General features: G+C 41.6%; 2 protein-coding genes and 1 long non-coding RNA gene across 5 annotated transcripts; all 3 read right to left on the reverse strand.

The window, feature by feature from the left end:
- Nucleotides 1-173: 173 nt before the first annotated feature.
- Nucleotides 174-15,692, reverse strand: esyt1a (extended synaptotagmin-like protein 1a). The gene is made up of 31 exons (XM_084917147.1): nt 14,608-15,692; nt 13,725-13,766; nt 11,974-12,108; nt 11,761-11,834; nt 11,436-11,508; nt 11,255-11,344; nt 11,107-11,162; nt 9,903-10,023; nt 9,506-9,682; nt 8,481-8,563; nt 8,257-8,305; nt 7,898-7,987; nt 6,468-6,563; nt 6,318-6,389; nt 6,143-6,229; nt 5,779-5,928; nt 5,185-5,367; nt 4,930-5,106; nt 4,755-4,837; nt 4,620-4,668; nt 4,428-4,517; nt 4,131-4,226; nt 2,947-3,018; nt 2,766-2,852; nt 2,460-2,606; nt 2,166-2,284; nt 1,936-2,031; nt 1,700-1,831; nt 1,524-1,629; nt 1,367-1,416; nt 174-1,252 (listed from the first exon to the last, which is right to left on the reverse strand). The coding sequence occupies exons 1-31, from the start codon at nt 14,926-14,928 to the stop codon at nt 1,225-1,227; spliced, it is 3,231 nt and encodes a 1,076-aa protein (XP_084773273.1). The 5' UTR covers nt 14,929-15,692; the 3' UTR covers nt 174-1,224.
- Nucleotides 15,693-18,640: 2,948 nt separating this feature from the next.
- On the reverse strand, nt 18,641-19,473 carry LOC146363758 (uncharacterized). 3 transcript variants are annotated; one of them, XR_014798900.1, is made up of 4 exons: nt 19,413-19,472; nt 19,294-19,320; nt 19,054-19,076; nt 18,641-18,958 (listed from the first exon to the last, which is right to left on the reverse strand). It is a non-coding gene; the product is annotated as an uncharacterized LOC146363758 (long non-coding RNA). The 3 variants fall into 3 exon arrangements; XR_014798899.1 differs by having other exon boundaries at nt 19,054-19,320; nt 19,413-19,473; XR_014798898.1 differs by having other exon boundaries at nt 19,294-19,438.
- A 2,206-nt stretch (nt 19,474-21,679) lies between these two features.
- On the reverse strand, nt 21,680-27,369 carry pa2g4b (proliferation-associated 2G4, b). Its single transcript, XM_084916931.1, has 13 exons — nt 27,156-27,369; nt 25,935-26,063; nt 25,731-25,836; nt 25,559-25,628; nt 25,365-25,457; nt 25,215-25,278; nt 25,050-25,128; nt 24,890-24,968; nt 24,662-24,795; nt 24,453-24,547; nt 22,940-23,067; nt 22,706-22,759; nt 21,680-22,616 (listed from the first exon to the last, which is right to left on the reverse strand). The coding sequence occupies exons 1-13, from the start codon at nt 27,241-27,243 to the stop codon at nt 22,557-22,559; spliced, it is 1,179 nt and encodes a 392-aa protein (XP_084773057.1). The 5' UTR covers nt 27,244-27,369; the 3' UTR covers nt 21,680-22,556.
- Between the last annotated feature and the right edge of the window lie 601 nt (nt 27,370-27,970).

Consider the following 27,970-nt stretch of genomic DNA (forward strand, 5'->3'; position numbering starts at 1 on the left):
ATGTCAGTCATTGCAATCTGTCTCCCTCCCTCCCGCCCCTCACATCTGTAAGCAGTGAGCCTGCATACAGCTGGACGGAAAAGCCAATTGTCAGCACTTTATCGCGACCTGCTGGCAAGAAATTGCCATGACAAGAAAGATCATTAGAGAAATAAATAGATGACAAAGCTGGCTGGATTCACAGGAGTGCAAAGTTTAATCAACAGCTTTAGCAGATGCATGATGATATGTTAAAATTATCAAAGCACAGCAGTTTTCCTTTTTACTTCTGACACTCTGTTTTTTTTCCACCCTTTACCACAAATCAGTGTCTAAGTGTCTGCAGTGAGGTGAGACATTATGGGACATGGAAGTTGTCCCGGAGCAGGTATACAATAATCTGCTTCTCATGAGGTCAAAAAGGGTTTTGCGTGTAAAAATAAAGCATAAACATGACTGTAAGCCATCAGCCATTTGCATTTAGGACTACAAACACATAAAAACACAAAGGAGCTCTGGACAAAACATCTACAAAGTTTTCTCTTGGTAAAAGCACAGTGATTAAGACTGCGTACAGTATCGTACCTCTGTTCTCAGTGGAAATTTGACGGTGAAGGCTTGTAACACTTTGATTTAAAAAATTAACATTCAGAAAGTTCTGGTTAAAACATATAAAACTTCATCTGGAACATATTTCATAAACACTGACAAACTGTGCACAGTTTTGAAATACTTATGGCAGTAATATAAACCCACATAAACAAAGCCATAACAGGAACTGTTTGGAGACTGTAAAAAATAAAATTCAAATAAATGTTTTTCCGTTTTGTTGGATGCTGAAAATCCATAAAATGTTGTCGTACCTTTGGAAATTGGACAAATATATAAGCCCTTTAAAGCTAAAATGCAAGAGGACTTTTTGCATGCTTTAAACACACATAACCTTGGTTTGTCGTGCAACATAGTTGCATTATTATCAAATATTTATTCAGCTTAAATATCTGCCTGAGACAGAATGGATTCAGCACAGTTATCACTTCACGAATATTTAGCGACAAGTAAAGTTTTGCTCATAAATACTGATGGACTGTGTTTTTCTGGAGCAGATATGTCATCATTTTTTTTCTTCAGTGATGGTGGAAATTTCCATTTAAGCTGAATACACACACACACACACGAATCACAGATCACAGAAGCAATGCTTATGTTTGAAAGTAGATGCCTGAGGATCAGGCATTGATTCTTTTAGTTGGTCTCTGCTGCCAAGTCGTACCTGAAAATGAAAAGAAAGAAAAGACAATGGATTGTTTTTTGTCATGCTTAAAGAAGAATAAAAACACATCACTGTGGTTCTTATAATTGATGCATGAAAGGGTTAAATAGTTACCACTGTGTGACACCCGTCTTGAGGTCAATTTGGTCCAGGTCCAGCTGCAACTGAAGGCAACGAGAGAGAGAAGAAGAGTCTTGAGATTAAAGCCAAGAATTTCACACAACCTTGGGCAAAGACGAGCTGAATTTCAGACGTGACCGATTACAAATACCTTGCCGATAAGCTCCCTCTCTCGGCTGATGAAAGAGACACTGTTCTTCACAGACAGGTCCAGTCTTCTCTGAGAGGATTCCTCGACTGATAAGTCAAAGTCAAACCTACAGAAACAAGCAAGATTAATGTGGGAGAGGTCAGTCGCTATAATCACAGCCTATTTGTTTGTCTTGCCTCTCATTAAATTCTGGGCTGAGGTCTTTCTTCTTGGTCGCAGTTTTCCTCTTGGTGGTAGCCTTCTTGTCAGGCAACAGGATGAAGGAAACATACGGGTCTGCGCCATCCTTGGAACGCGCTACCAATGCTCTGTCAGTATAAAGAGATCACATCCACAACGCATGATGTTTTTTTTGCTTAAAGTGTGATGATGATGATGATGATGGGATGGGTAACGTATGGCTTATAGAAACCTGCAGGAGTGAACAGTGATGAAAAGCCGGTTTTCCTCCATGGAGTAACCGATGGTAAGCTTCACCTGCCCTGCTGAGTTTGGGTTGTCACTCACCCTAAAGACACAGATGAGAAATGATATTTATTTACATCTGGGTGTCATTTGGACAGTCACTTAAGTATATTACTGCGCTTACAGTGCAGGTATGTACCACACAGCAGGACTACTATACCCCTATGTGTGACTCACATGGAGAATCCAGGTCTGTGTCTGAGGTCCAGATGAGAAGGATCCCATTTAGGGATGACGTCATCGACACCTCCCTCCCCTACAGCCCCACGACACACTGCCAGCTGAGTGTCCAGGATCTGCAAGGTATATTAAAAATAATCACTGAATAAAAATCATGACTCAATAATTATGACTTAATAAACATCATGGAGTAGTTTAGATAATGGCACACAGTCAGTAAGCACTTAGTATAGCATTGCTCCAAGAAAAGCTACTACAGCACAGTGAAAATAAGCAGCCTGTCTGCAGTACCTTCAGCATGACCATCAACAGTATCTGGCTCTCTGGCAGCGCTCCATCCAGATTGAGCCAGCGGTCCAGAACCAAGTCTGTCTCAGCCAGCACCTCCTTCAGAGGAAGTGTCAAAGAGCCGAGAGCCTGGCCCCAGCTGTGGGAAAGCTACAAGGAAACAAAGACATATAAATAAACGCACACATTTTCTACTTCTTTTATTGGTGTCAAATGTTTTAGTTTTGACACGACCTAACAAATGGTGTGAATCAAATGCATCTACTTTGCATCCTCATGATTCAGATAAATATAGACAATGACTCGCACCTTGACTGTGAGTATTTCACTTCTGGGGTCACTAATCAAAAAGTGAAAGCCTTCATCCCATCGAGGGGACGTGGATCGCTCAGAGACCTTTAGAAAAAACAAACAATAAATCTGACATTTGTGAAACACCATTTTTTTCCCTTTATTTTCAGTGAACATCTTTAGTGAGTTAAGAGCCTACCTTGGTTTTGTATGAAACATTTTTAAGGATAATCTCAGCTCCAACTTTTGGCTCCTTTCCATTCTTCTTCAGCTGAAATAACGTACAAATGATTACACTGCACTACAGGAACTGTAAGCAACAGCATCAGCGTGGAAATATAAGACAGAAACAGTTTGTACTCTGTCTAACCAGCTTGAAAGTCAATATTTGATGTGACACAGCTTGAACACTCTTAGGCAAGCTTTCTTGTCATGTCTTTAAGTAGACTGCAGGAATGGTTCTCCAGGCTTCTTAAAGGACGTTCAAAGCTCTTCTTTGGATGTTGGCTGCCTTTTGTTCTGTTCTCTGTTGGTACATTTCTGCATTCATAATTCCACCACTGTGTTTTAAAGACAACTGTAGACACTCATTGTTGTACCGCTCTGCTGAGCAACACAGTGCATGATTTTGGCATGCCACTTCCTCTTTTGTCCTCCACTTGTCCAGTTTCCTCAGATGTTTTTAAGGAGATGTCGTGCCACCATGTGAAGCTAATAGCTCTTTGGGAATGACCTTGTTGATGTAAAAAAAACTATCTTATAACCGTTTTTCTTAGAGTAAAATAAATGGGCTGCGAGTCAAATAGTTCCCACAGATACAATTTAAAATCGGTTCTGTTAAAGCAAATTGTTATCTGTTATAGTACGTGTAGACACAACTGCAGGGCTGTAGCTCAGGAGTTAGAGCAGGTCACCTACCAGTTGGTACGTTGGTGCCAACTGCTTGCCAAATATTCTTGGCCAAGATACTAACCCCAGTTTCCTCTATGAATGTGTGTGACTGTTAGAGAGAAAGCACTTGGTTTTGAAAAAGCATGTGAATGGGTGTCGCTGAGACTAGTTGTATATGGCCCTTTGAGTGCACAGGCAGAGTAGAAAAGAGCTATAAAAGCACCAGTCAGTTTACCATTTAAAATACTGGTTCATCCTTGAAATAGGTAAAACATAGACAAGTGTTTGTGGCTAAACAAACACAAAAAGGCATTCTTCTGAAATGACCAGGCACAGCAAACTGAAAAAGTCTGAAAAAAACAGCCAATGTCCAAAGAAAAACTTTTTAAGACCTCCAGAAAGTCTCTAGAACTATTGCTCATTGGAAAGTCTGGCTCATTGGAAGCAAAATATTAAAAAAATGACCATAAACACTCATCGATATGGTCTCACCGGAAGGCCGTGGGCACGCTCCACATACACAAACACCAGAGCGGCTGACGGCACCACCTTGTTTTGGAAAGACTGCAGGGACTGGTACTGCAGGATCTGTAGAAAAGAGGGGCAAAGACAGCAGAGAGAGAGCGTTTCAGGAAGACACTTGAAATAGGAAACTAGCGGTTCATGTTTCCTTTGCAGCACCAGCTTTAAGTTTAGGACACAAAATCTTTTGTGTATTTTATTTAACTGTAAGTGTATTTAGCTGGGCGCGTCCAAGTCATTAGACAATGGAAAATAGAAATACTGAACCTGCTCCAGTCTGGAGAGGTCAGAGACCCTCGGCAGCCACTCCAGCATTAGGTGAACTCGACCAGACTTCACATCATTTAGAGTGTACCACTAAAACAAAAGTATTACAAAAAAAATGCAAGTTATGATAAGAATACAAATGTAAATATTTGCTGCATTATTTGGTCACGTCTTTTTAATAATGGCACACACCGTATCGGTGTATCGTGCGCTGATGATGTCTCGTAGGCTAAGTTTGAACCTGCAAAAAAAGGCACAAAATTTTATCCTTCATTTTTCAGCAGGTTTAAAAACAAACTAGTCAGAAATGTTCACGTCAGGACTCACCTTCCCAGGAAGTCATCCTGATCAATGTCCTTATCAAACAACTCAAACTGGATTTCTTGACCTGGAAGCTGGGTCAAAATAACCTAAACAGGGAAAAAGAAATCAAGTATTTGTCGTCTAATGATCTGATCAGATGGATAGAATAGCTAAGTGAAACTTTTAAAAGTGATAGCACCTCATAGAGTTCGTTCCAGACAGGGTTGAGGTTCTCTTTGATGGTGTGGCTGCGGAAGGTTATACCACCGACACGAATCTTCACGTAGGGGTCGCTCTTCCCCTTCACCATGCCACCCATAAAGTTGTCTTTGGCAATCAGGTTTTGGGCCTCCACCAGATGGATTCGCAACACTCCCTGCAGGCAGACAGTGGGTGTGGGTGTTTTTGGAGTATGTGTATTAAAGTGCTGTCTGCAGCTTTTTCACTTTATTACCTCAGTTCCAAACTCTGGATCGGGGGTGGTGTGCTGTGGTCGTGTTGGCTGAGGTTTAGTCAACCCACCGGGTCCTGAAGGGTTCTGGTTTGATGTAGTTCCCCCCTGACTTGATGTAGACCCAGGGTCTGTGGGGCGAGGAGAAGGAGTTGTAGGACTGGCATCATCACTTAGCCACAAAACCTAGCAGGAAACAAGAAATATGAGCAACAGTGAGAACCAAACAGTGATGTTTTATTCCCTGTGATAATCAAAAAAGAGGTTCACAGCTTTATATAGAATTTCTGCAACTGAAAAAACGTTTTTCTGCTTCCATAAGTCAAAGATTTGGCTTATTATATCAAAATTTCATGTTGTTTTCTCAATTTCAAGTTATTTTCTCATAAAAACCAGATAAGAATTTCAACATTTTTAGATAACAACCCAAAATTCTGACTTGTGGTGGGAATTTGCTTTTGGACATTTGATATGAACATTGGAGTTCATATCTCACTGCTTAAGGCATCTTCAGGTATTAATTTATTAAAGCAAACTACCCATTAAAGTCTGTGCACAAAATAAGTGCTTAAGTATTTGTGTATGTGAAATACCAACCCTCAGCACAATTTTGATGAAGATGCGGCTGGCTGAACCCGAATTCTCCAACTGGAACCACTGATCCATGGTGAGCTCGGGCATCCCGACAAGACGGGCCAGAGGGATTTTTAGACTGCCCAAGGACAGAGCTCGGTCGTCATCTTTTACCTGATTGAAACACAACAAAAAAGGTCGAGTTAGGGTTATAAGAAAGGCAAAGTAAGGAGGAGAGTGCAGTTTATAGAAAATACATCAAGTCTGAATTTAAACAGATGGAAAGGTAAGCTATAGTGAGGTTTTTAGGTATTAGGTATATAGCTATACCTCAACTCTCAGCAGCTAGCTTAATGAGTGAGTTCGGTTGCTACTGAGGATGACTCACCTGAATGTCGATATTTTGTTTGTGAGGATCCTTAATGAAGAAGGTAAAAGCATCTTCCCACACTGGGCTGGTTGTACCGTAGCAAGTCTGCAAATGCAAGAATAAATCATTAACAATGTCCAGAGGCCGGAGGGAGGTATTCATCACTAGTTACTCTTCATCTCATCACTCTTACCTTGCTCTCTTTAGTTTTATCCTGAACAGAAATCTGTACCATCGGGCTTGGGTCCTTATTACCTTTTCTCATCTATGACATTTGAAACAGATCAGTTTGGGTAACAGAACAAAACTGAATCCCACATAAATCAAACTGTGATGCTCTTACAGGCAGCTGATAAGCCTGATCGAGATAGACAGCTAGGATGGCAGCAGACGGAGGTTCAGCCACCTTACTGGTCAAATTCTGGTTCTTCGCAATCACCTGGTAGAAGAATAAAAGAAAAACATGTGAGCAAAATTATGTACAAGTCCAGTGTCCTACCAGTAGTTATTTTTTAAAACATCTTTCCTATTATTATATGGGTGTTTGATGTGTCACAGTATTTTGTTGTAGTGAGTATGAATACAAGTTAAACTTTTTATTTTGTGATCTGTGATGGTTAATCAATAAATAACTGGATGCTCAAATCAGCAAGGTTTTTTTTTTACACTTTTATCTATGATTGTGGTTCTTTCCATTCTCCATTTGTTTTTTCAAACATTATTCTATTATTCAATTATTAGCATTTTGAATTTGACAGTAGAAACAACAAGAAGGTGCATTCAGCATAGCTAGGTGACACGTATAGAGTGAATAATAAAAAAATCTTTTTAAAAAATTATATTAAGAAAAGAATTCAGGTCTCCCTGCCACTGACCTACTTCACTATTATTCTTCTTCAGAAAATTACAGATGAAATTTTTTCTAGCTTGTTTTTTTGTGCGGTTTTGTGCAATCACTTCGGTTATTTCCTTAAGCAAGTGTGAAATTACACAAGTTGTTTGTTTCTTTCATGGGAAAGCTATACACAATGTGGCAAGCAAAGTCCTGGCATCACAAACCCTCTGCACAAATATTCAATAAGTTCAAATTAGGTTTAAGAGCCATCTCTTCACCAGTGATGTGACTACACATATATGTATGTGAAGTCTCTTTCCACATACAACAGAACAGAGAACCCTTCTAGCAGTTACATTTAATGTAAGCATTGGGGATATGAGGGTTAAAGTCAGAGCAATGTGATGACCAGTTATTCATTTATACTGCAGTCATTTACAATGTGTGTTCACAGTTTGGGATTGAACTAAAGAACAAGCTCTTCCATTGGTCAGTTATCGTTCACATCTGTTCTCCATGCATGCAGTAGATTCTGCCATGACTCTTTGCACTCACTAACAGCTTATCCCAGATGTCATTGGTTGAGAGGCAGCGTACATCGTAGACATGTCACCAGTCTGTTGCATGGCTCACACATAGAAACAGACACACACATGCATGCCTATGGCTAACGTTTGTGTTTTGTGGCTACAGTCAAACTGCTCAAAAATTGATCTTTTGATAGTAGAGGCCGCTGGTCCTGTATACGACATGAACCATCTAACCTTAGAGTTCTCAGGCTGATCGACCTTTCCGGTCTGTATTTCCAGTTTATTATCATATTATGAAATAAAACCAAAGATTACATGGCAAGAATATAAGAAGACGGAAAAAACAATGATCACTGTCACTGCACAGCACTGAGAAAACAAGAGTGTTAGACTCTGCTCTAGCCTCACCTCACTCAGTCTGTCAGCAGAGGACAGGAGAGAGAGCCACTCAAGCCGGAGGTGAACACTGCCAGATGCGACGTCCCTCAGATCGAACCACTGTGTAAAAAAACAGAGGGCTCATTACACAAACATTTTTTTTTATCTGGCTGAATTCTTGAGCCTGAGCAGGATGGCAGAACTGAAGGTGGCGTAACAAGAGCAGATCACGAGGAGGCACGTGGGTGTCTCCTGTGTCACATGCTAACCGTTATGCTGCACTGTTTCATCCCATTTTTCAGGTCAAAACAATTTCACAGTTTGCTTACTGAGACAGAGGAAAAAAATGCAACTTTTAAGTCAGAAACCTCCCAAGCGTCGCTACTCACATCATCCACAACTCTGGCCTTCTTTACAATATCAAGATCAATTTTGACCCTGGAAGAGAAACAGATAGAAAGACACAGAGAAGAAAATTGATCAATCCCAGAATAAATGAGACCAAGCTGTTCAAATTTCAGCAGAATCGTGGCCCGACATCGCAAAAGCAGTTATGGAAATGGCACGAGGAGCACATAGAGACAGAGTAAATGAATGAAAATGAATAAGCTACCTCCCCAGGAAGTCATCCTGGTCTGGGTCTTTGTCAAATACTTCCACTTCCAACTCCTGACCAGGTACTTCATGGACAATCACCTGACACACACACACACACACACACATAAATGGACAAATACACAACACACACAACAGATACACAAATATATACACCAATCAGCCACAACATTAAAACCACAAGCAAGCGAAGTGCGTAACAGCGACCATCATTTCATTACAACACAAGGTTCTACTGGGAAACCTTGGGTTACTTTAATATGTGCTACCCTCCTAAATGGGTCCCACCCCCCAGCCAGTGCCAATGGTAGTCTCCAACAGTGGTGGTATTCCCGAGCAGGATAATGATTACTGCCACACCACAAAAGCTGCTCAAAAATGGTCAAAAAACAAGAAAAATTAGGGCCTCTAAACTCCCCATATCCCACTCCGATCAAGCTGTTCCAGGACAAATCCAGCCCCCACCCTTAAACCCATATTCCAAAGGATCTGCAGCCAATGTCCCAGTGCCACCTACAAAGGTCTAGTGTCCAATGTCCTAGTTAGAGCTCTTTATGCAGCACATGGGGAAAGTGCACAATATTAAGCTGGTAGTTCTGATCTTGTACAAGAATGGCGTAGATAAAACCACATATGGCATACAAAAGAGCATGCAAACAACACAATGGCAAGAACTCTTCACTACTGTGGTAGGCAAATATATGTATATAATTTCCTGGCTCATGGCTTGAATTGAAAAGATAAACATGTTCTGAGCAAGCAGTTTTCACAATTCTTGCTTATCTGTGACACAGCAGCTTCCTGCAGAACTAGATAAAATCTCCACAAAGCTGTTTATCTTAGAAGCACCAGTGACATACTTACTATCAAGGACTTACTGCAATCCCTACAAAGCAAGGACACCAACATGAACCTTTTGGCACATAAATTGGTTGGAGGAGCTGTACTCCAATGTCAAGGCAAAGCCATATATCTCCTGTTTCTTTACACAGGGTATATATTCCGTACTTGCAGCCCTCTCACCTCATACATCTCCCTCCACTGCGGGTTCAGGTTGCTGTCGACGTGATGCGAGGTGAAAATCTGAGTTCCAACACGCAGCACAGCGTATGGGTCTGACTTCCCATCGATTAAGCCCTTGATGACCGTGTCCTTGGCGGTCAGGTCCTCAGCCTCCAGCAGGTGAATACGCACAACTCCCTAGCATGTGCGTAAACATGCAAAAAAACAAAAAACAAAACAGGGATACAAAAATAAAATCAAAAGGTTTGTCGACTGGTATCGCCACAAAATTCGATTGCATGCGTTATATTTACTGTACGGCCTTAAGTCTATGTGTTTGCAGCTAATATGACGATCACACACACATCTGCATCAGTCTATGTAATTTGAAAAGGTCATTCGTCACTGAGACAGTTACCCTTGGGAGAGGGGAGCGGAGTTGCGCAACGTGCAGGTCTGCCACCAAGGGAATAGTGAGACGATTGGGGAGCACCAGGTGGGAGGCAATTGCATCCATTATCATAGTGTCCGACATGGCACTGCAAATGAATGCAAGGATGATGTTGGGCACGCACAGGGAGGCACATACAGACACACACACAGGTTATGTGCATCTGTCCATGCATAAAAAGAAAGCATGAAAACCAGCAACAGAACAAAACAGAAACACCCACTGGTTAAAGACGAGGAGATTTCTTAAAGTTATGTAGACTGAAGGATTAAAAGCATTGCCAAAGGGAATACTGATGCTGTATCAGAAATACATTTACGCCTCCGACAATGCTTTAATTCTATGTTTACTTTTATTGTTTGGTTTTTCTGCAAAAGTACACTTTACTGTTTATTCCACACAGAGTAGAATAAGCCAGCATACACATAAGCACACTGAATATGAATTGACAATCTATCCCACTGGTGAGACTATGCCTTCTATATAAAACTATACACAGTACATTGTGATTAAATTCTAGAAACATAAATAATGAGGTTGTTATTGTCCACATTTTTGTCTGATTGTTGCTGAAGAATTCCCAGAACAAGACTTGAAATCCCCCAAATATAAATGAAGGCACTAGTAGTTGAAAATCTTTATTGATGTATTGTGTAGTTTGTTAATGAATAAGTACTTTTTAATGCTCTTTTCAATACTGCACCAGGAATGTCTTAGAAGGAATTACTTATAATAAGATGCACTGTTTGTTTTAGAGGAGTAACATGTTAACCTACCCAAGAACTACACACACTGTTTTTTAAGAGTTTTTTGGTAGCAATGGATATGCATAGAAACAGATGAATAAGCTACAGTGGATAATTTACTCTTTTTTTTCCTTGTAATTTCATAGAGTTTGCTGACAAGAATAAAAACTGAAGCTGTTACCAACATTATCCTTTAAGGATGCGACCACACAGAGCTGCCAGTGAACAGATAGGCTCTTCAGCTCTGATCTGTTTGTTTTGGAGTTCAGTTCAATTCCAAGAAAAGCCTCTGTACTACCAGCGGCTAAATAAACAATAACCTCTCTGAAACGTGTAAATAAGATCCATAACGTGCAACTCCAACTTTTTCGGCAGGTTGCACAACTCGAGTGAGCATAAAGATCAACTCCATCATATAGACTCACTTCAATCCAGGGATATCCAAGAGGTTGGTAAGTCCAGTCCAGTTGATGTCCAGTTTCTACACATATGATACAGACAAATAGACATGAATAAGTAAAAGGCCTTGCATTACTGCAAAGTGCAAAGTCATTAAACAAAAAAAACACTCACAGGCCTGCGAATGAAGAACATTGTGACAGCTCCAACCAGCGGTATGTTTCCAATCAGAGGCTCGAGGATCACACGCAGCATCCCGTGAAGCTGCAAAGAGAAAATTAGATTCTGAAAATGTGTTTTCAGGCCACTTAATTACAGCAGCAATGTGAGAGTATCCCAGTGATTCTTCTCGTACCTGGACTCCTTTTACTCCAGCTTTGCAAAAGTACTTTTTGATTTCAACATTGATCTCAACATCACCGGCATAGCTGTAACAGAAGGGAAGTGACAGATCTAAAGACAAGTGTTTAAACAAAGGAAACAGCTTGTGCGAGTTATGACGGAGCTGTTTTCTTATTCTGTATTAAGCAAACACAGTTCTGTTGTTCAAGACAGGGCCAAGCCCTTGCAAGAAGCTTTAGCACACTTCAAGAACATTTTAGCATTTGACTTGACCGACCTATTTAGGCAGGTAGACAGAGGGATAACACATGAAACTAATCACAGATGTGTTGGATTACCTTAAGTACAAATCCAACATAACTTGTCTCTTATCATTTTCCGTATGAGCCTTTACGCCAGCCACCTTCAGCGCCTGTGAACACAGCAGCTGCTATTAAACAAAGCAAACAAGACTGACAGAGACTTGATGACACAGCATTAGCAGAAAAAGTCAACTGTAACAAACTGAAATTGCTGTGTGTGGGTGTGTGTGTGACAGGCCGCTCAGATACCTTGTCGCCTATGTTAACCTTGGTGAAGCTCAGAGTCTGCAGATGAATGCTGGAAGTACGGATGGCAGGAGCAATGATTTCCACAAGTAACTTCTCCAGATACTGGCCAATAAAGGGCCAAGCCTGCTGCAGGATCTGCAGAACACAACACATGGCCACTGGAAAGGTTTTTATGTATTAATAAGGAAAAGAAAACCTACCTCTAAAAGAGCAGTATGAGATTGCATACCTACACTGAGGAAAACAAAGCTCCCTTCACACCGTGCACTGAGGATTGCATACATTGAAGGACATCTGGATTAAGATTATTTTATATTTTCCCAACAAGACATCAAACAATGTTTCCTATTTTTCATTTCTTCACATTTCTGTCTGATATGAATTTATGTAGATATTAAGTCCAATAGTGCCCATCCTTGCAATTATGAAAACACAATTCTAGATCGAGCCCCACCTCTGCTAACAGACAAACCACACCAATTGCACAACCTCCTTGTTAATCAGATTAGAATGCAATCCATATCAATGTAACAAGTTCAAGTGAGGATGTGGGTTGCATTCTAATTTTATTAACTCTGTCAGGGAGGTTATGTAATTGGTTTGGTTTGTCTGTTCGTAAAATAATTTCAAAGAAAATTGATGGGAGTGAAATGAGAAAAAATTGTATTTCAGCTGTAATGGGACAAGAGGTTGACTAGAGAGAGAGAGAACCCGTGCAGACATGGGGAGAACATTTACATCCAGGACTTTCTTATTGAGAGCCACCCAAGTCTTAAGAAAATAATTAATAAATTATTGGTCTGTAGAGTAAAACATTAGTGCAGTAAATTTAATTTAATATATTTACAGGGAGTCTGTGTGATGCCTTACTTTCACCAGTCTTATCAGTCCACAGAGCATCACACTGGTGTTATCTTCAGCATGGCAGTGAGAGAAGTGCAGCAGTGGTGCCAAATCCTTTTACAGTTTACCAATCTGACCTCTACACTGTGACTACACTGTCACTAGTCATTACTAACATTTTGCAGCTCACCTGTGCATTATTTATGTTACACTCATGAACATGCTTATAACAATACAACTCTGTACATTGTTTTTCATATGCACATGCACTACTTTTTAAAATTCACACATGCAACAAAAGGTGAGAACATTTTGAGGCTGCCTCGGCTTCTTTACAGCTGGAAGTGAGTTGCTAGGTCATGTGTCAGGAAACCTGCAGGCGAGAGACGTGGGCCGGGTGACAGATGAGTCCAGCACATTGCTATCCCACAGTCTGGGCTTCTGTCATCGAGTTCATTGTATTTTCCCCCTCCAAATGGGTGTTTTGTACTATTAGTATTCACATCCACGCTTTCTCTGTGCCTACGTGAAGCTGCTGCACTGACAGAGACAAAGAAGCTGCGATATGATCCCGGCCACTCTCACTGCCTCTTAATCATACCAGCAGATTATCTGCACTGATGGAGAGCATGCAACCGGAGCCGGGTCCCTCAAAGTCCACACAAGCGCTCTTTATCTTAATATTAAATTGGAGACACTGAAGCTAATATACAAGTTAATCAAGTGAATCGTGAATGCCTTATCTTCAGTTTGGTTTTTTTGCAGCTTCCTTTGCTTTGCTGAGACATCAAATGAAGAAATCATGCAAAGAGTTGCATGCTGAACCAGATATTTAAAAAAAATATGAATTTCTCATAGAAATCAACACATGCAAAGTTATGCAGGAAATTAAAAAAAAAAAAACATACCTTATTGACCCACTCAACTTTTTCCACATCTGGAAAGTTGACCTGTGAACAATAGTGTAAATAAAATATTATTGTTTTTGTTTACTTTTTTATTTGAACAGAAATTGATACAAAGAGATTAATTTCAATGCACTTTTTCTTTGTTACATCATCTTATTTCTACTAAGAGTGTGTACATATATGTTAAAGCTAAAAAAGAGGAAAAACAACAAGTAACACTAATATTGTCACTAAAAATATTTCAGGAAACCATAAACCGCATGATGCACATTTAACATCACAAGGACACACACACACACACACACACACACACACACACACACACACACACACACACACACACACACACACACACACACCTCCGGCTCTCTTTCCAGATATGGTGGTCTTTGCTTCTGCTGTGAATGTTGTTTATGACTCATCAGGTTTTTTAGGAGCCAGATAATCAACAGTAGCGAAACGGGAAGAGGAAAGCCCACGGATAATTTCTCATACCACTGGATGAAATGATTTTTTTCACTAGAATCACAGATTGCTGTTGCTGTTTCACAAGTTCCTCTAAAGTCATCATCGTGACATATTAGTTCACACTCGGTGAGAAGGCAGCAGTTCAGACTACTTCCCCAGGCAGTTCACATGAGGAATATCTAAATATAGGGAAATTAATCAGAAGGATTCTCCTGCACATATCAACATTATTAACTATCGCTTCTATTCGTGAGAGTGCCATGAAGTAAAAGTCGACCTGACTTCGTGTTTTCACTTGAAGAACTATAAAAATGAATAATATTGCCAGAAGTATCACCCTGACATTTGTGGCAGATGTGGCGTGTGATTCACTCTGCAGAGAATGACCCTAACAGAGGGGGGTGTCAGTACTCACCCAGGGAGGCAAATCTCTTTTGGCTCTGAAAACCGTTTGAGTGGTGAATTCCCTCTCGTTCTCCAGGAGGTACATAGCAGACTTGAGCCTCATCACTTTCTCTTGTCGCCCGTGTTTCCATCCCATGTAGATCACCAGACCGAATAGAACAATGCTGACGCTGAGGCCGTAATATCCGGCCAGGTACACTGGTAGCAGAGCACCCAGGCATTTCCCAAACGACCACAGCACACTCACTGCGCGTTCACCCTGGGGTTGGTTCTCTGAGACCGGGGCTAGAGGCTCCGTGCCGATGCCCGGCTCTGCATCCGCGGTTGGCATGGCAAGATCCGACTTCACCAGCTCGTTCTGGTCTTCAGCTTTTCGGCTTCTGCGTCTTCTTCTTGAGTGGCAAGGGATGGGGAACACTTACTACCGTTTCACCGCGATAACCATGGACAGGTCGGCGATAATCGGCGAGCGTCGGACTGTCACTTCATGGTCACTTTTCTTCGACGTGCACCGCGCAGTTCCGCAGGACACTGAGGGTTATTCCGTCTTGCATTTACGTCTAAAGCTCTTGAGAAGGCAGTGCAAGCACGAACTAAGTCTCGAGAGGGCGGGCTTGGCTTCAAGCCCTCCTTCACATCCAGTACAAACCCAGACCCTAGAATTTACTTGTAGCGTCATGCACTGCTCAGGCGGAGCGTATTACCGATACGCAAAGCGAACGAATGATTATCGTGTAGGAAGACACCACGGGACACTTTTGATTCAGAGTAGCAGTTAATCCAAACGACACACTACTACCAGAGCACAGTAGTATGTCTAATGCACAGGCTGCTCACCCCGTTATCTTTCTTTGCATGACCGGAATAAATCCTCCTGCTCGCGCAAGCGCTCATCCCCACTGCAGTATGCAGCAGCAGCTTTAACAGATGATCATGAAGGCACCAACAACTGATAAACATGTGCTCAGTTTCTTTATCGACAGGTCTGTATCAGCTGCAGGAAGTGTTGTTGTTGTTGTTGTTGTTGGGTTTTTTTGTTTGTTTTTTCCAGACTGGGTCCAGGAGGCACAGTCGTGACACCTAAGGGATCTGCGCCATCTGACTCTGGCGTAATAATTACGCACCTGTTTAAAAAAACAAAACAATAATAATAATAATAAGAATAATTAATAATAAAATGTTCATGTCATGTGTTTTTCAACTCCCACTCCCTATTTTCTTAATAGCTTCATTTATGGCTAGAAAAACAGGCCAGGTTTTAAATAGCCCCCTTGTTGCCTTGGATACAGCCAGTTATCAGTATTTGCTTGGAGGGATTTTACGGGTTTGATGATCCTTTGTGTATATAGACAGGAAGAACACGCTGTCAGTAAACAGCCAAGTCCTATAAAGCAACAAAATTTCACTGTGAGAGTCCACGAAATGTGGAGCTCGTGTTTTATGAAGCTTGTTATTCTCAGAATTTGCAGAGTTTTATTACAGCCACAATTTCTGTTCTTATAACCGCCACAAACCCATCATCGCTTACATTTCGATTTTGGCATGTTATAGCTTGATATTTAGACCCTGTTTGCTTCTCCCCTCCAAAGATTTTGATTTTCCTAAATACAAAGCACAAATTCAGAGTGTCAAAGTTCAAAATAGTTTCAGACTATTTTTTATTGCTCAACTCCAGTGTTGAAGATAAAGCAGTTTGCATTGCATACTCTGGAATCATAGAGCAATGTTCAGCGCACACATACAACATTCTTTTCTGCATGTGTATTTAGGAGTGTTTATTTCATGTTTGTAGGCCTGCGTATTTACTTATTATATACGGTGTAATGTACCGCTAAGTGAAATGTATACGTGAATTTGAAAAGTAATCAATCGCAAAGTGAAACAGCCATTAACAGTATATTTGAGCCATCCGTGAACTATGTTATTTGTTTCAAACAGTGTTTCTTATGTTCACAGCTGAATGTAAAAATCATCAAAATGTCCTCAAGTCGTCCCCACAAAAAGGAACCAAACACATTAAAGAAAACAAGTTATGTTTGCATCTCGGTAACGTAAGATAAAAACCAAAAAGTGCTCCCTAGCTCTACAGCAGAAGCAGAAATAGTGGTCACAGGGTGATGAGTGATCTGTGAGGAAATAATGTGGGCAGAGAAATGCAAGAAGTGTCAAAGTTAAAGCCAGCACACATGTGAGCTGATCGTCTATTTGGCTTTGCCAAGTACTTATCAACATTGATTTACCTACCAGCGTGAGAACAGGCATGTTGCATGTTGTTGTTCAAGTAATATTCGAGCTTGTGTAATCAATATTTTCCCCTATACAGGAAATTTCCTAATTACAGAAGATGCCATTTATTTTTAAGGTCATTGTCTTTAATAATAATTTGTAGATTTGTAAAGAAGGGTTTTAGGAATCTTTAATGAGGATACTGCACATACATGTCTTATCTTCTTAATTTAGTTGTTAAAAGAATGAAAACTACCTGTTCGCTTCCCACAACCTCACTAAACATGTTCATTTCCTTCCTCCTCCTGGGGGCAGACCTTGTTTCTCTACTGTGAGCTGAGTGGTTTCTGTCATATTTCAGATCTGTTACAAACAAAATGACAGAGTGTGCATCAAGAGTGGGAGTGCTTATACAGCTACCAGGGCTACCCTTGGAAAAACTCAGAACAAAGCTCATCAATATGGTCATCAAACCTCATCTTTATTGGGGGAAAGAGCTTTACCTCCCTACAATTTTGTGATCAGGACTGTAAGCAGTGAGTGCTTCTCCAATTACATTTACTCCATACTATTGTCATTTGCGTTCTCCAGCAATGGCCTCATTATACGTCACCTTGTAGCCAAGGAGAGAATGAATTAATGGACCGGCTTCAAGGGTAAAAACATTACAGACATATTTCACAAGTTTGTCCTTTGAGTCAGCTTTGTCCAAAGGTTAAAACATTCACACACCCACTTAAATCATGGTTTCTGGACAGCATCTAAAATGATTTACTTTCTATTTTAATTATCTGTAGCTTTGCATTGCAGGCCTGTCTGTAAGCAAGTCAGGTCCCTAGATATGCACCTGCCACATGATCTGAACTGCAAAACTGAGAAGAAAGTCATTCTAGAAGCACGGCCTGCTCGTCTTGAAACATCCCCAGGCACTTATTTCAGTGGCCACTGGGTAAAAAGTGCATGTACAGAGTCACGTGTCACATCGTTTAAAAAGCCTTTCAGAGTTGTTTAAAATCTATTTTGCTTCAATAAGGTTTAAAAAAAAAAAATCCTGAGTTGTACTTCTATCCCTGTCTTTGCTGTTGCAAAATCTTCCATACATTTCCATTCAGCATTCTGAGCGCCACCTCTCTTGTGTCATAGCTTTAGAACCACTAAGTGAGGATATTAATATCTAACTGCAAGTGACTTATTTCTCTTTGTCAGTCTTACTTATGAAAATATTAGAATTAGAGGAGATAAAATTCAAATATCTTTGTTAGATCAGTTGTCTTGTTATTCATAGACAAGTACATATATACAGCATCCTCAGGTTTTAAAGAGTGATGACAGACATATTTACACAACTTTACAAAGAAATTTTAATTTTTAATAAATTTGCCCAAGCACTAGAAAAACCCCACCACTTTCTATATATAACCTCTTTTTACCTACATTATCTTAACCATATGAGAATGGTGGGGGTTAAGTTTAGGCTGGATTTTAGCTACAGGCTTTTTTTTTTTAAGAAAATGTTCTCACAGTTTGAAGGTTTCTATTTGGCAAAATCTAATAAGGAAAATGTCTATATAAAAAGGGGGGTAGATGTGAACCTAGCACACTTCGTTCCCACCCTTAAGCCGGTCCCAAACCTTAAAATGCACAAGCAATGCTCCAAAGTATGAAACATTAGTAAGGAGGTCATCTTGTATTAAGATGCCTTGCCATACTGTACTTGAGTACTACAGGTTGATCAGTCAGTGCAGTTTGTAGGTTTACTGGCTTAGTTCCCTTTTGAAAAGATTGCTTAAATATAAAGAAAGAACATTATTCAAGTCTTCTTTTTTAACCAAAACCTTTAATCACAGTATAAACAAAAACATATGACAAAAGCTGAGGAGTTGAGAACAAAGAGTTCAGAATGTCCCAGAGGAAAAGCTGTCGTCCAGCAGATGTTCAATCACAGCTCCAAGCGTGAGCCAGCAGCTGCTGCCTCTGGTAGAAATGGATGCTCCAGGTCTCAGACTTGACTTGGGAGGGTCCTGGGTCTCCAGCTGTGCTCACCGGTGTTGTTGTCGGCATGTGACGTCACAGCCATGGCGGAGAGCACGGTTCACTTGGACCTCTGCCTCATCTTTCTCCTTTTGCGCTTCAGCCTGTACAGAAGTCGTCACAAAGTTCAGTCACACTTCAGGTGCTATAAAAAAGTAAATATATAAACGGGTGTGAATGCAAAAGGGATAACTCTTACCTGCGCATGCGCTTCTTTCGCCACTACGGAAAAGAGACAATGTTCAATTAGCTATAACACATTCATAGAAATTAGCCAAAATATTTCATAATGGGCTGCAGCTGCCAACATCTGTTGAAGCATGACTTTAAATTCTGATGGCTATGCTAACCGTCAAACTGCACAAGCTTGCTGACTAGCTAACAAATGTAGCCCCGCTGGGAAGTGTATTTATCCCACACAGAGACACAAAACACCAACCTTAGCTCTCATGTCGACGAGGGGACGCTGCAAACAGAAAGAAAATGTTACGGATACTTTCGATTGATTTAATATTAAGACGATTAACTTGGATTCTTACACCGACTATTCCCACTCACCGATCGCTACAGAATCGTCTCCACGAAGGACGTCATAACGTTGAGACGTCCGATTTATATGGCCTCCTACGTCATTCTCAATGGACGCCAGCGAGACGTGGGAAATTGAGTTTTCAACATGGCAACGCTCTTCAAATGATTTTATTATTGGACCATTTATTTTTAAATAATACTTACACACCGCGCATGTGCGAGAGATCGCATCAAATCTTACTTATAATAGACTCACTCCCACCTCTCCACCCGTCCACGATATTCCTACATTTAAACTCTCTGCCACTGAACGTACCTTCCCCCTTTTCTCCTCCGTCTTTCTCAACAATAGCATGTTTTCCTCCTACAACCTGCTACTTTATTGCGCTGGTAGGCATCACTGGAAAACCTTGCCTTGGTTGATCCAGTATGGAGATCTCATTCTTGAGGATTTACAGATTTTTATGTGCTGTCACAGGAAGGTTTGTTCTTTCTCTGTAGATCGATCAAATGGATCTGTATCTGCTCCTTTGTACATGGAGGAACAGGTGTACTGCCAGATCTCTTCAAAATGACCTCCAGTGGGCTACTTACACCGGTCAAAAGTTTTAGAACACCCCAATCTTTCCATTTTTTAATTGAAAATTATGGAGTTTAATGTCTCATTGCACTCTGAAATGAAAGTATAGCACAAATAAGCAACTGGACTGAAAAACGATATCATGGAATAAATTTATAAACCAAAGTGTATTCTAAACTTTTGACTCATCAAAGTAGCCACCTTTGGCAGATATAACAGCTGAAGCTCCCATAAACGTGTTCAGTTCATCCCAAATCAGCTCGATAAGATGCCTGTCACTGTTAACTCTCAGAAACTTGTCCTCTGATTCATTTGTGGTTTGCCAGACCTCTTCCTCTGTCAGTTTGCCCCAGTTTCTGAGTGACTTTTGATGGTAAAGGAAACTGTACTCATTGACACGTTGACTTTCTTTGCAATTTCTCTGCAGGAAAGACCTAAATTTTTAAGTGTTATGATGGTCTGTCTCTCTTCCATTGTTAATTGCCTTTTTCTTGCCAGTTCTGTAGCAACACACTAATTTCTGCAGTACAATACTGTTCAACTGATCACGAGGTACCGCAGTGTGTTTCACAGAGTTTTATGCAGACAGAGGGGGTTTGTAAGTAATCCAGAAAATGTGGAACCCCTGCAGGAATTTGTAGCACCAGCCTTCAAGGCTTTATCAAACTCCATTGCTGCAGAACAGCTTTACATTGTTATCCTATTTTGTGTTACCTGAAAAAGGCCTTTTTGTATAATTCTGATTTGTACATTTTCAATTTTGGGTAACATTACCTTTTTTTAACCTCTGGCAGTTCACCACTTACCTTTGTACCATTTTAAGCTATCAGTGGACTTGAATTGCAATAAATAACTGGAGGGTGGGGTGTTCTAAAAGATTGACCGGTAGTGTGTGTATACTCCATGAAGAGGCATAGGGGTTCTGTGCCCGGACCCCAGCACTATGGAGTCACCAGAACTGCCCGTTCACTTCACATATGAAACACTGAGCATGTGTGACAGGCATGAAAGAGTCTGCCATCAAGTCATCAAGCATGACCAGTTTGGTAGAGAGTCAGGGGGTGATAGTGTGAAAAGGCATCCTGGAAGGTTGCACAAACGTCCACATGCTAATCTGTACCAAACTCAGGCTTCTGTTGTTCCAGTCGCAGTAATCCTCCTGGTATAAGGTAAGACCCAGCCTGACAGTTCTTGGACGACAAAGTCACTGGAAGTTCACATATTCAGATCCAAGTCTAGGACATAAGGCCCAGGACACCATCTGCTGTCTCAAGAGGAGCATATCTAGGTGTTAACATAGTGCACACAGGCACATGGGGCCACACAGTACTGAGCATCATTATGATACAGGAGTGACTTTGAATCCAGCCCTCAAAGACTTGGAGATTCTCTCGACAAATTACACAATATATACCAGTAAAGATATTCAGCTTGTATATTTGATCCATCAAAATTAAATGTGATTAAATTGTTCCCTCAACTTTTTTATGCAACTACTGTGAACCAAACATAAGATCTCTCAAACATGTGGGCGTAATTTAATCCCGATCCTCCAGCATGGCCAGTGGCTCGCGTCCCAACTCTCTGGGATCAGACCCTCGATAAATAAGATGGAATAATGAGCAGAACTACTCAGAACGGTTGTCCATTAACCTTCTTAAAATGTACAAACAATCTTTTATTCATGAATACACCAAAACAGAACGCACACAAATGATGTCAGGTGGTTTTTTAATGTTTCCAAAAATAGTCTCTAAAAGTGGGATTTGTTTTACAAAAGCATCCATATATTTAACAGGTATGGACTTCTTATGTAAACACAGACTGTCAGACTCAGTGGTGAACCCTTGGCAGGAGTTAAGACCATCCACAACCGAGGAAAAGAAATCAATTTGTTTTTACTGGTTAGATGTGGGAGGTCCTAAATGTTGACTTTAGAAACTGTTAGGAGTAACTTATAGCAGAGGCTTACGAGCGTACACAGTGGAGCACAAACCAAGCGAGAGCGGTATAAATGCTGCAATTAAACTGAACGATGGGGGGATGATGTGATGAATCGGGACAGACGCCCACATTTATGCCCACGACAAGTTAAACTCATGACAGAGGCGTGGCTTCACTTCAAAGACTTCAAGAAATGTATCTTAATGTCACACAATTACACTGACGCAGTGCTGTGCAGTCGCCATCCTTGGCTGCTCGGTCAAACTCTTTTTATTTTCCACATCTTTCACTACAGTTGGAGAATGAATGGAAGGCTCAAGGTCAGTCAAATGGTGGCATTTTCCAGTGAGAATATGCCCTTGACCAAAATATCCTCTCTGGTAGCAGACCACTGTTAAGAGAATAAGGATGTCTCAAAGGCAGTAAAATTTACTAGAGATATAAGTGTGTGTTTTGTAAGAGAGAGTGTGTGTTCTAGTGGGAGTGACAGATTTAAGGAGCAGCATCATCCCAAACTGACATCAGTTAGACTCAGAGGTATTTGCAGCAGTTTGCCCACAAGTGCCTCACACAGCTGGGACAGAAGGATTCGTGACGTCTGTTCTTTGGATCATCAGATGTCTGTCACAATTTATTGGAGCATCGATTTATTCTGCGGCCTCGGTCTCCATCGGCTGTCCTGTTGCATTCTCCACTGTCTTTGAAGCCTTTTTTTAAAAGAAAGGATCGACGTTAGAGCAGACACTTGTCAACAGCATTAAAGTGAGATACAGAATCACACCGTCCTGGATCTCACCTTCTTTTTCTTCTTCTTCTGAGTCTTACGGCTGGCTGAGCTTTGAAGTAAAGCCTTTAGTGGGAGAGGGAGGAGTAGACAAACATGACTTTCACAACCCGATGAGCTACAGCATTAAATACATCAACACATAATGGTTTTGCAAGTGTGAAGTCAGCTAACAGGCGAGACACAGCAGTCCCATTAGTCTAATCCTCCTCAGGAGGAGGACTGTGTATAAAAACCATGTATTACCTTCAGCTCTGGGTCCTCCACCTCGTGCTCAGACTTGTAGAGTTCTGGCTCAAAGAGGCTGTTGGTGATCCGCAGAGGTCCGTTGGCCATGAGCAGCACGGTGAACTTAAACTGGGCAACGAACTCGCCTGAACACAGAGGGTTCACAGTTATAGAAGTAGTAGCAGTAGACACCTCCACAGTTCCTGTTTTTCCATCATTGTTTGTCAACAGAGACATCTAGTGGCCAAAGAAGGTTGTTGTTTTTTTCATTTTTGATGTGCGACAGAAGAGTGAAAGATGATAGTGAGACCTATATGGTTTGGAGATGGTGGCACTAACAAAAAGACAGGAGGCTGAACTGGAGGTGGATGCTGAGATTTTCATTGGACGTGATCGAGACGGGCAGGATTAGATGGTAAATGGCCTGTATTTGTATAGCGCTTTTACTAGTCCCCCCTAGGGACCCAAAGCGCTTTACGCACCCAGTCATCCACCCATTCACACACACATTCACACACTGGTGGAGGCAGCTACAGTTGTAGCCACAGCTGCCCTGGGGCAGACTGACAGAAGCGAGGCTGCCATATTGCGCCATCGGCCCTTCTGGCCAACACCAGTAGGCGGTAGGTGAAGTGTCTTGCCCAAGGACACAACGACCGAGACTGGCCAAGCCGGGGCTCAAACCGGCAACCTTCCGATTACAAGGCGAACTCCCAACTCTTGAGCCACGATCGCCCCAGATAGATGTGATCATATCAGCTTAGGTCGAGCAATTTGGAGGTAAAGTGAGAGAGGCAAAGCTGACATGGTTGGGACGTGCAGAGGAGCGAAGATCACAGAGAATATTCATAGATGTAGTGAGGGAGGAGGGTTGGCGTGACAGAAGGATGACAGTGACAGGATGAGCTGGAGGTGGGAGAACTATTGTGGAGACGGGCAAAACTGGTCAACAAGATCTATGCAGAGAAACTTAAAAGTCATAACCAGGCTTCCTTTACCTAACACACTAAAAGACTGTTAAACTATGGCCTGTTGTCCCTATACTGCAGAGAGTCTATCACTCGGAGCTGACCAGCCAGTATTCAGCCACCTGGACCGCAGTTTCCCCCACTGCACTCAGACATGTAACGGTGAAGGCCATGAAGTGGCAGGGCCCGACTGCTGCAAGAAGGGCTGCACAGTCAACACATGCTCGTCTATACCTAACTCCAAAGCAGGTCCTTCCACTTTTTGTCTCTCCCTTTATGTCTCTTTTTAAAAATGTTATCATTTACTTTAACTGTAACAGCAAGTTTTTATTACTTGTTGGATTAGAGTCGTATTGCTAGTGCTAAGTTTGCAAGAAAAAAGTTGCACACCCCTTTGAAATACCAGGAATTCTGACTGGATTATTATAATACTGGGTCAGAATAAGACATGAACCCAATCAGGCTAAACAAATAACAGCTGCATGTTTTCACGTGTCGTCGCTGAACACATCGACCGACCACTTATAGTGCACGCTCACTCCTAAATACACAGTGGTGCTCACCCTCTTTCTCTTGCAGTACAGTGAAGGGCTGCACCAGCTCATGTTTGGCACACTCCACCACCCCCAACCTGGCCTTCGCTTCATCCTCAAACGCTCTGAAGACAATGGAAAGAAAAATAAGTGGATGAAGGTGCAAACCAATTTCGGTAATAATAAAATGAAAAGGCAAAAATACAAGAAATCTCTAAACTGGGGTTAAAAGATGCTACCTCAGAGTGAAAGGCATGGTATCGAAGCGTCTCTCCATCTCGCTGAAGAATGTCCGAGACGTCTTCATCTTCAAGCCGTACACCTTGTTGGGGTCTCGTTTGTAAACTGTGGTCCTTTGACCTCCATCCTTTGCCTTATTTAAATAAATAAATTAACAAATTCTTCATACTGAGCAGAAAAAAACCCCCCAAACTAAACAGTTGACCATACACTTCAATCCTTCTCACCTTTCCCTCTCCGGTGCTGACGAGCACATCCACTGCGTATACTTCATGCACCTCAAACTCGGCCTTCTCGTGGTCCTTTCTGCAAATACCACACAACGAGGTGAGCTACTGGTCAAAGACGACACATCGACCACTATACGCACCAGCTGACAGAACTCACTTTTGCTGGTCCGATGGATTCTGGATGATCGTTTTCTCCCCGTCGATTACGTGCTGTTTGAGCTGATGAGAGAGCATGCCTGCGGACATTCAAAAACTAAAATGAGTCAAGTGGCCCAAAATCACATCTAGAAACCGAAACCAAAGAGTGTTCACAAACACTCACCCTCAATGGGGGAGCACTTGAATGACTTTGCAATCTTGTTCCAGGCTTCCGTGACCTGCGCGTTCTGATGAAAAACAAACAGCGGTGATTATGAGAAGAGGTCTAAACGGCTATCTGGTCACACAGATCTGGTCAGTGGGAGAGCTTTACCTGGTTTCCTGGCTTGACGAGGCGGAGAGCAGCTTCAGCACAGAGGTGAGCTGCCTTAATGACGTCCGCCTTACGTCCTGTCAGTGGGTTGTCCTGCAGAGACACGAGAGGTAAGTTAAAGACATAAAGACCTATTGGAATTATTGGAGGAAATCAAGCATTTGATTGCTACAGGGCGGGTGTATTCCTCATACCTTGGTCACGCCGACAATGAAGCTGTGAGCCACGTTTGAGATGAAGCCGTCGACGTGCACACCGAGATCACTGCACGCAAACAGGAGGTGGTTAAATTTTGGCTTAGTTTATGTTTTCAGTGCTTTTTTCCCACCTTGCCGTAGGATGGGGAGCATAAAATCAGAAGCTTACATTTTGACAAGATCGCCATCCTTCAGTATGACTTCAGGATCACTCTTCAGAGGGGAGAAATGGCACACGCAGTTGTTAACAGAAACGCATGTAGGAAAAGCGATACCTGGGAAGGAAAGAGAGTGAATGAGGGAGTGCTGAGTCAGATTGGTGACTAATGAAAAGCCCAAAAGAAAGAAAGAGCAAGAGAAAGTAAAAAAATACCTTTCTTCATTTCCTTTTCCCTCTTGAAGATCTTTCCAGTTTCTGCCACAATGAAGGCATCTCCCTTTTCGCACAGGCTGAGCACGGAGACGCCAGTTTTAGCTGCCTCTACTACAGCCTTCAGAGCTTCTGCAGGGCAAGTGATAAGAGAGCCATTAAACTGGTTAATATGGTTTTTAAATAACAGACGGCAGACAAGTGCCTGAAATACTGTTTTCATCATAACTTTACTTGCTGATTAATCCCGGGTCAATCAGCTGTTTAGGCCCACGAAACGTTTAGAATTAGCAGGAAAGACAGTGTTCCTCTTGTCATCAGAGGGCACAGATAAACCCATTTCACATTTGCTATGAGATTAACGTTTGACAGACTGCCTGACAGCTGCGGGTCTGCCCAAATCTGCGCATTGACGAGAGTGAATTAGGTGTCTTAAATCAAGATCAGTTTATCATACATAAATCATAAGGACATGCTGCCACTGATGTAAGGGACCAGCATATCATGTGATCTCGTGCATCATACAGAGAAGGGCTGGGGATGAAAAACAACCAGTCTCTATATTGAAAAAGGATCGTGAACAAATGCTTTTTTCTTCTTTTTTTTTTTCCAACATCAGGTATGTTTATAAATGTTAATGTCTGATAGGCAGCCTAGGATTAAAGCACAATTAATAGTGCCACAGAGAAAGTCGGTTTAAACGGTCTCTGCTTACGCCAATTATTACCTTGAATTACATCGTGTAAGTCAATCAGGTCACCAGCAAAGTTAAATTAAACTTAATTTGTACGGATCTGAATTCACTGCACACATGCGTTTAAATGTGAGCTGCCTTATTTTGAACCCTTGCATGTCATTTGTACTTGCCATTGTTATCTGTTAACGTTAGCAGTTACAGCTAGCTAACGCCTGATAGCCAGCTAGCCCAGCCAAATAGCTTCCTAGCTTACCGGTGTGCTGCTGTGACAGCTACATGGCGCTAAATGTGTGCGGATAGCTTTGAAAAGAAATCTAGGCGTAAATGATCATAAAATCCGTATTTTATTTGTTTATTAAAAAAAAGCCCCCGCTTCCTAATGTGATCTTCCTGTTATCGATGCACTGCTGCGGCACATGGCATAGCTGCTGCCTGCATATGACTAGCTGACACTGCTAGCTAACATCAGGCACGGCTCTGGTACTTGTAAGAGATCAAAACGCCTCGTTAGCGATGTATTTACTTACGGTTTGCAATCTCTGCGCCCATCTTGTACTTGGTAACCACCAAGTCATCGGCGATGGTTTGCTCCTGCGTCTCATCATCTCCAGACATGTTGGCAGTGTGTCCGCGAACTCGAGAGTAACTTTTTCCCCCGCGGGTCTCAGTCAGGCTCAGGACGGACCACGCTGCTCTGCACACCGGCCCGCCCCGACTCCGGCCGACAGCGCACGATCAGCAGATCCCGCCTGCTGCCAAAGACACACTCTGCAGTCAAGATAGTTCACTTCCAGCTCGGTGCATTGACCGACCGATGGTTGACGGTTTTGCCAAATTTACTAGCTTGTTCGTTAGCTTTACGTTTAAGTTTTTTTGGGGGGGCTTTTTTTGTTCATATTTTATTCGGGGTTTTTTTAACATAATATTTGTTCACTTTTACTTTACTGCACCCTAATAACATTGTAATAACATGATAATTAGCTCATAAGAGGGATTTAAATTGGGAGATATAACTACTCTGATATATACAGGTTTAATTGGTACATGCACAATACTTTACATTTTTTTCACATTTTGCTAAGAAAATGGCAAGTAGGTGAAGCGGTTTATTGAAACGTGCGCACATACATGTAAATGCAGAATTTAAGGCAAAACTTTGAAACTTTCAGCGCTTGAAAGTAAACATTTGGTATGACCACTGTTATACCACTGTTATCTATCTATCTGTCTATCTATCTACACACACACGAATACACATTAAGAAAAAAAGTTTATTTGGGGAATAAAGTTAAGATTTACATTTTTTGTTTCAAGAAAAGCACGCTCTGAAAAATACGGTGGA

Source organism: Perissodus microlepis, chromosome 20, assembly GCF_051167445.1.
Source record: "Perissodus microlepis isolate ML-2025 ecotype Zambia chromosome 20, ASM5116744v1, whole genome shotgun sequence".
Lineage (NCBI taxonomy): Eukaryota > Metazoa > Chordata > Actinopteri > Cichliformes > Cichlidae > Perissodus > Perissodus microlepis.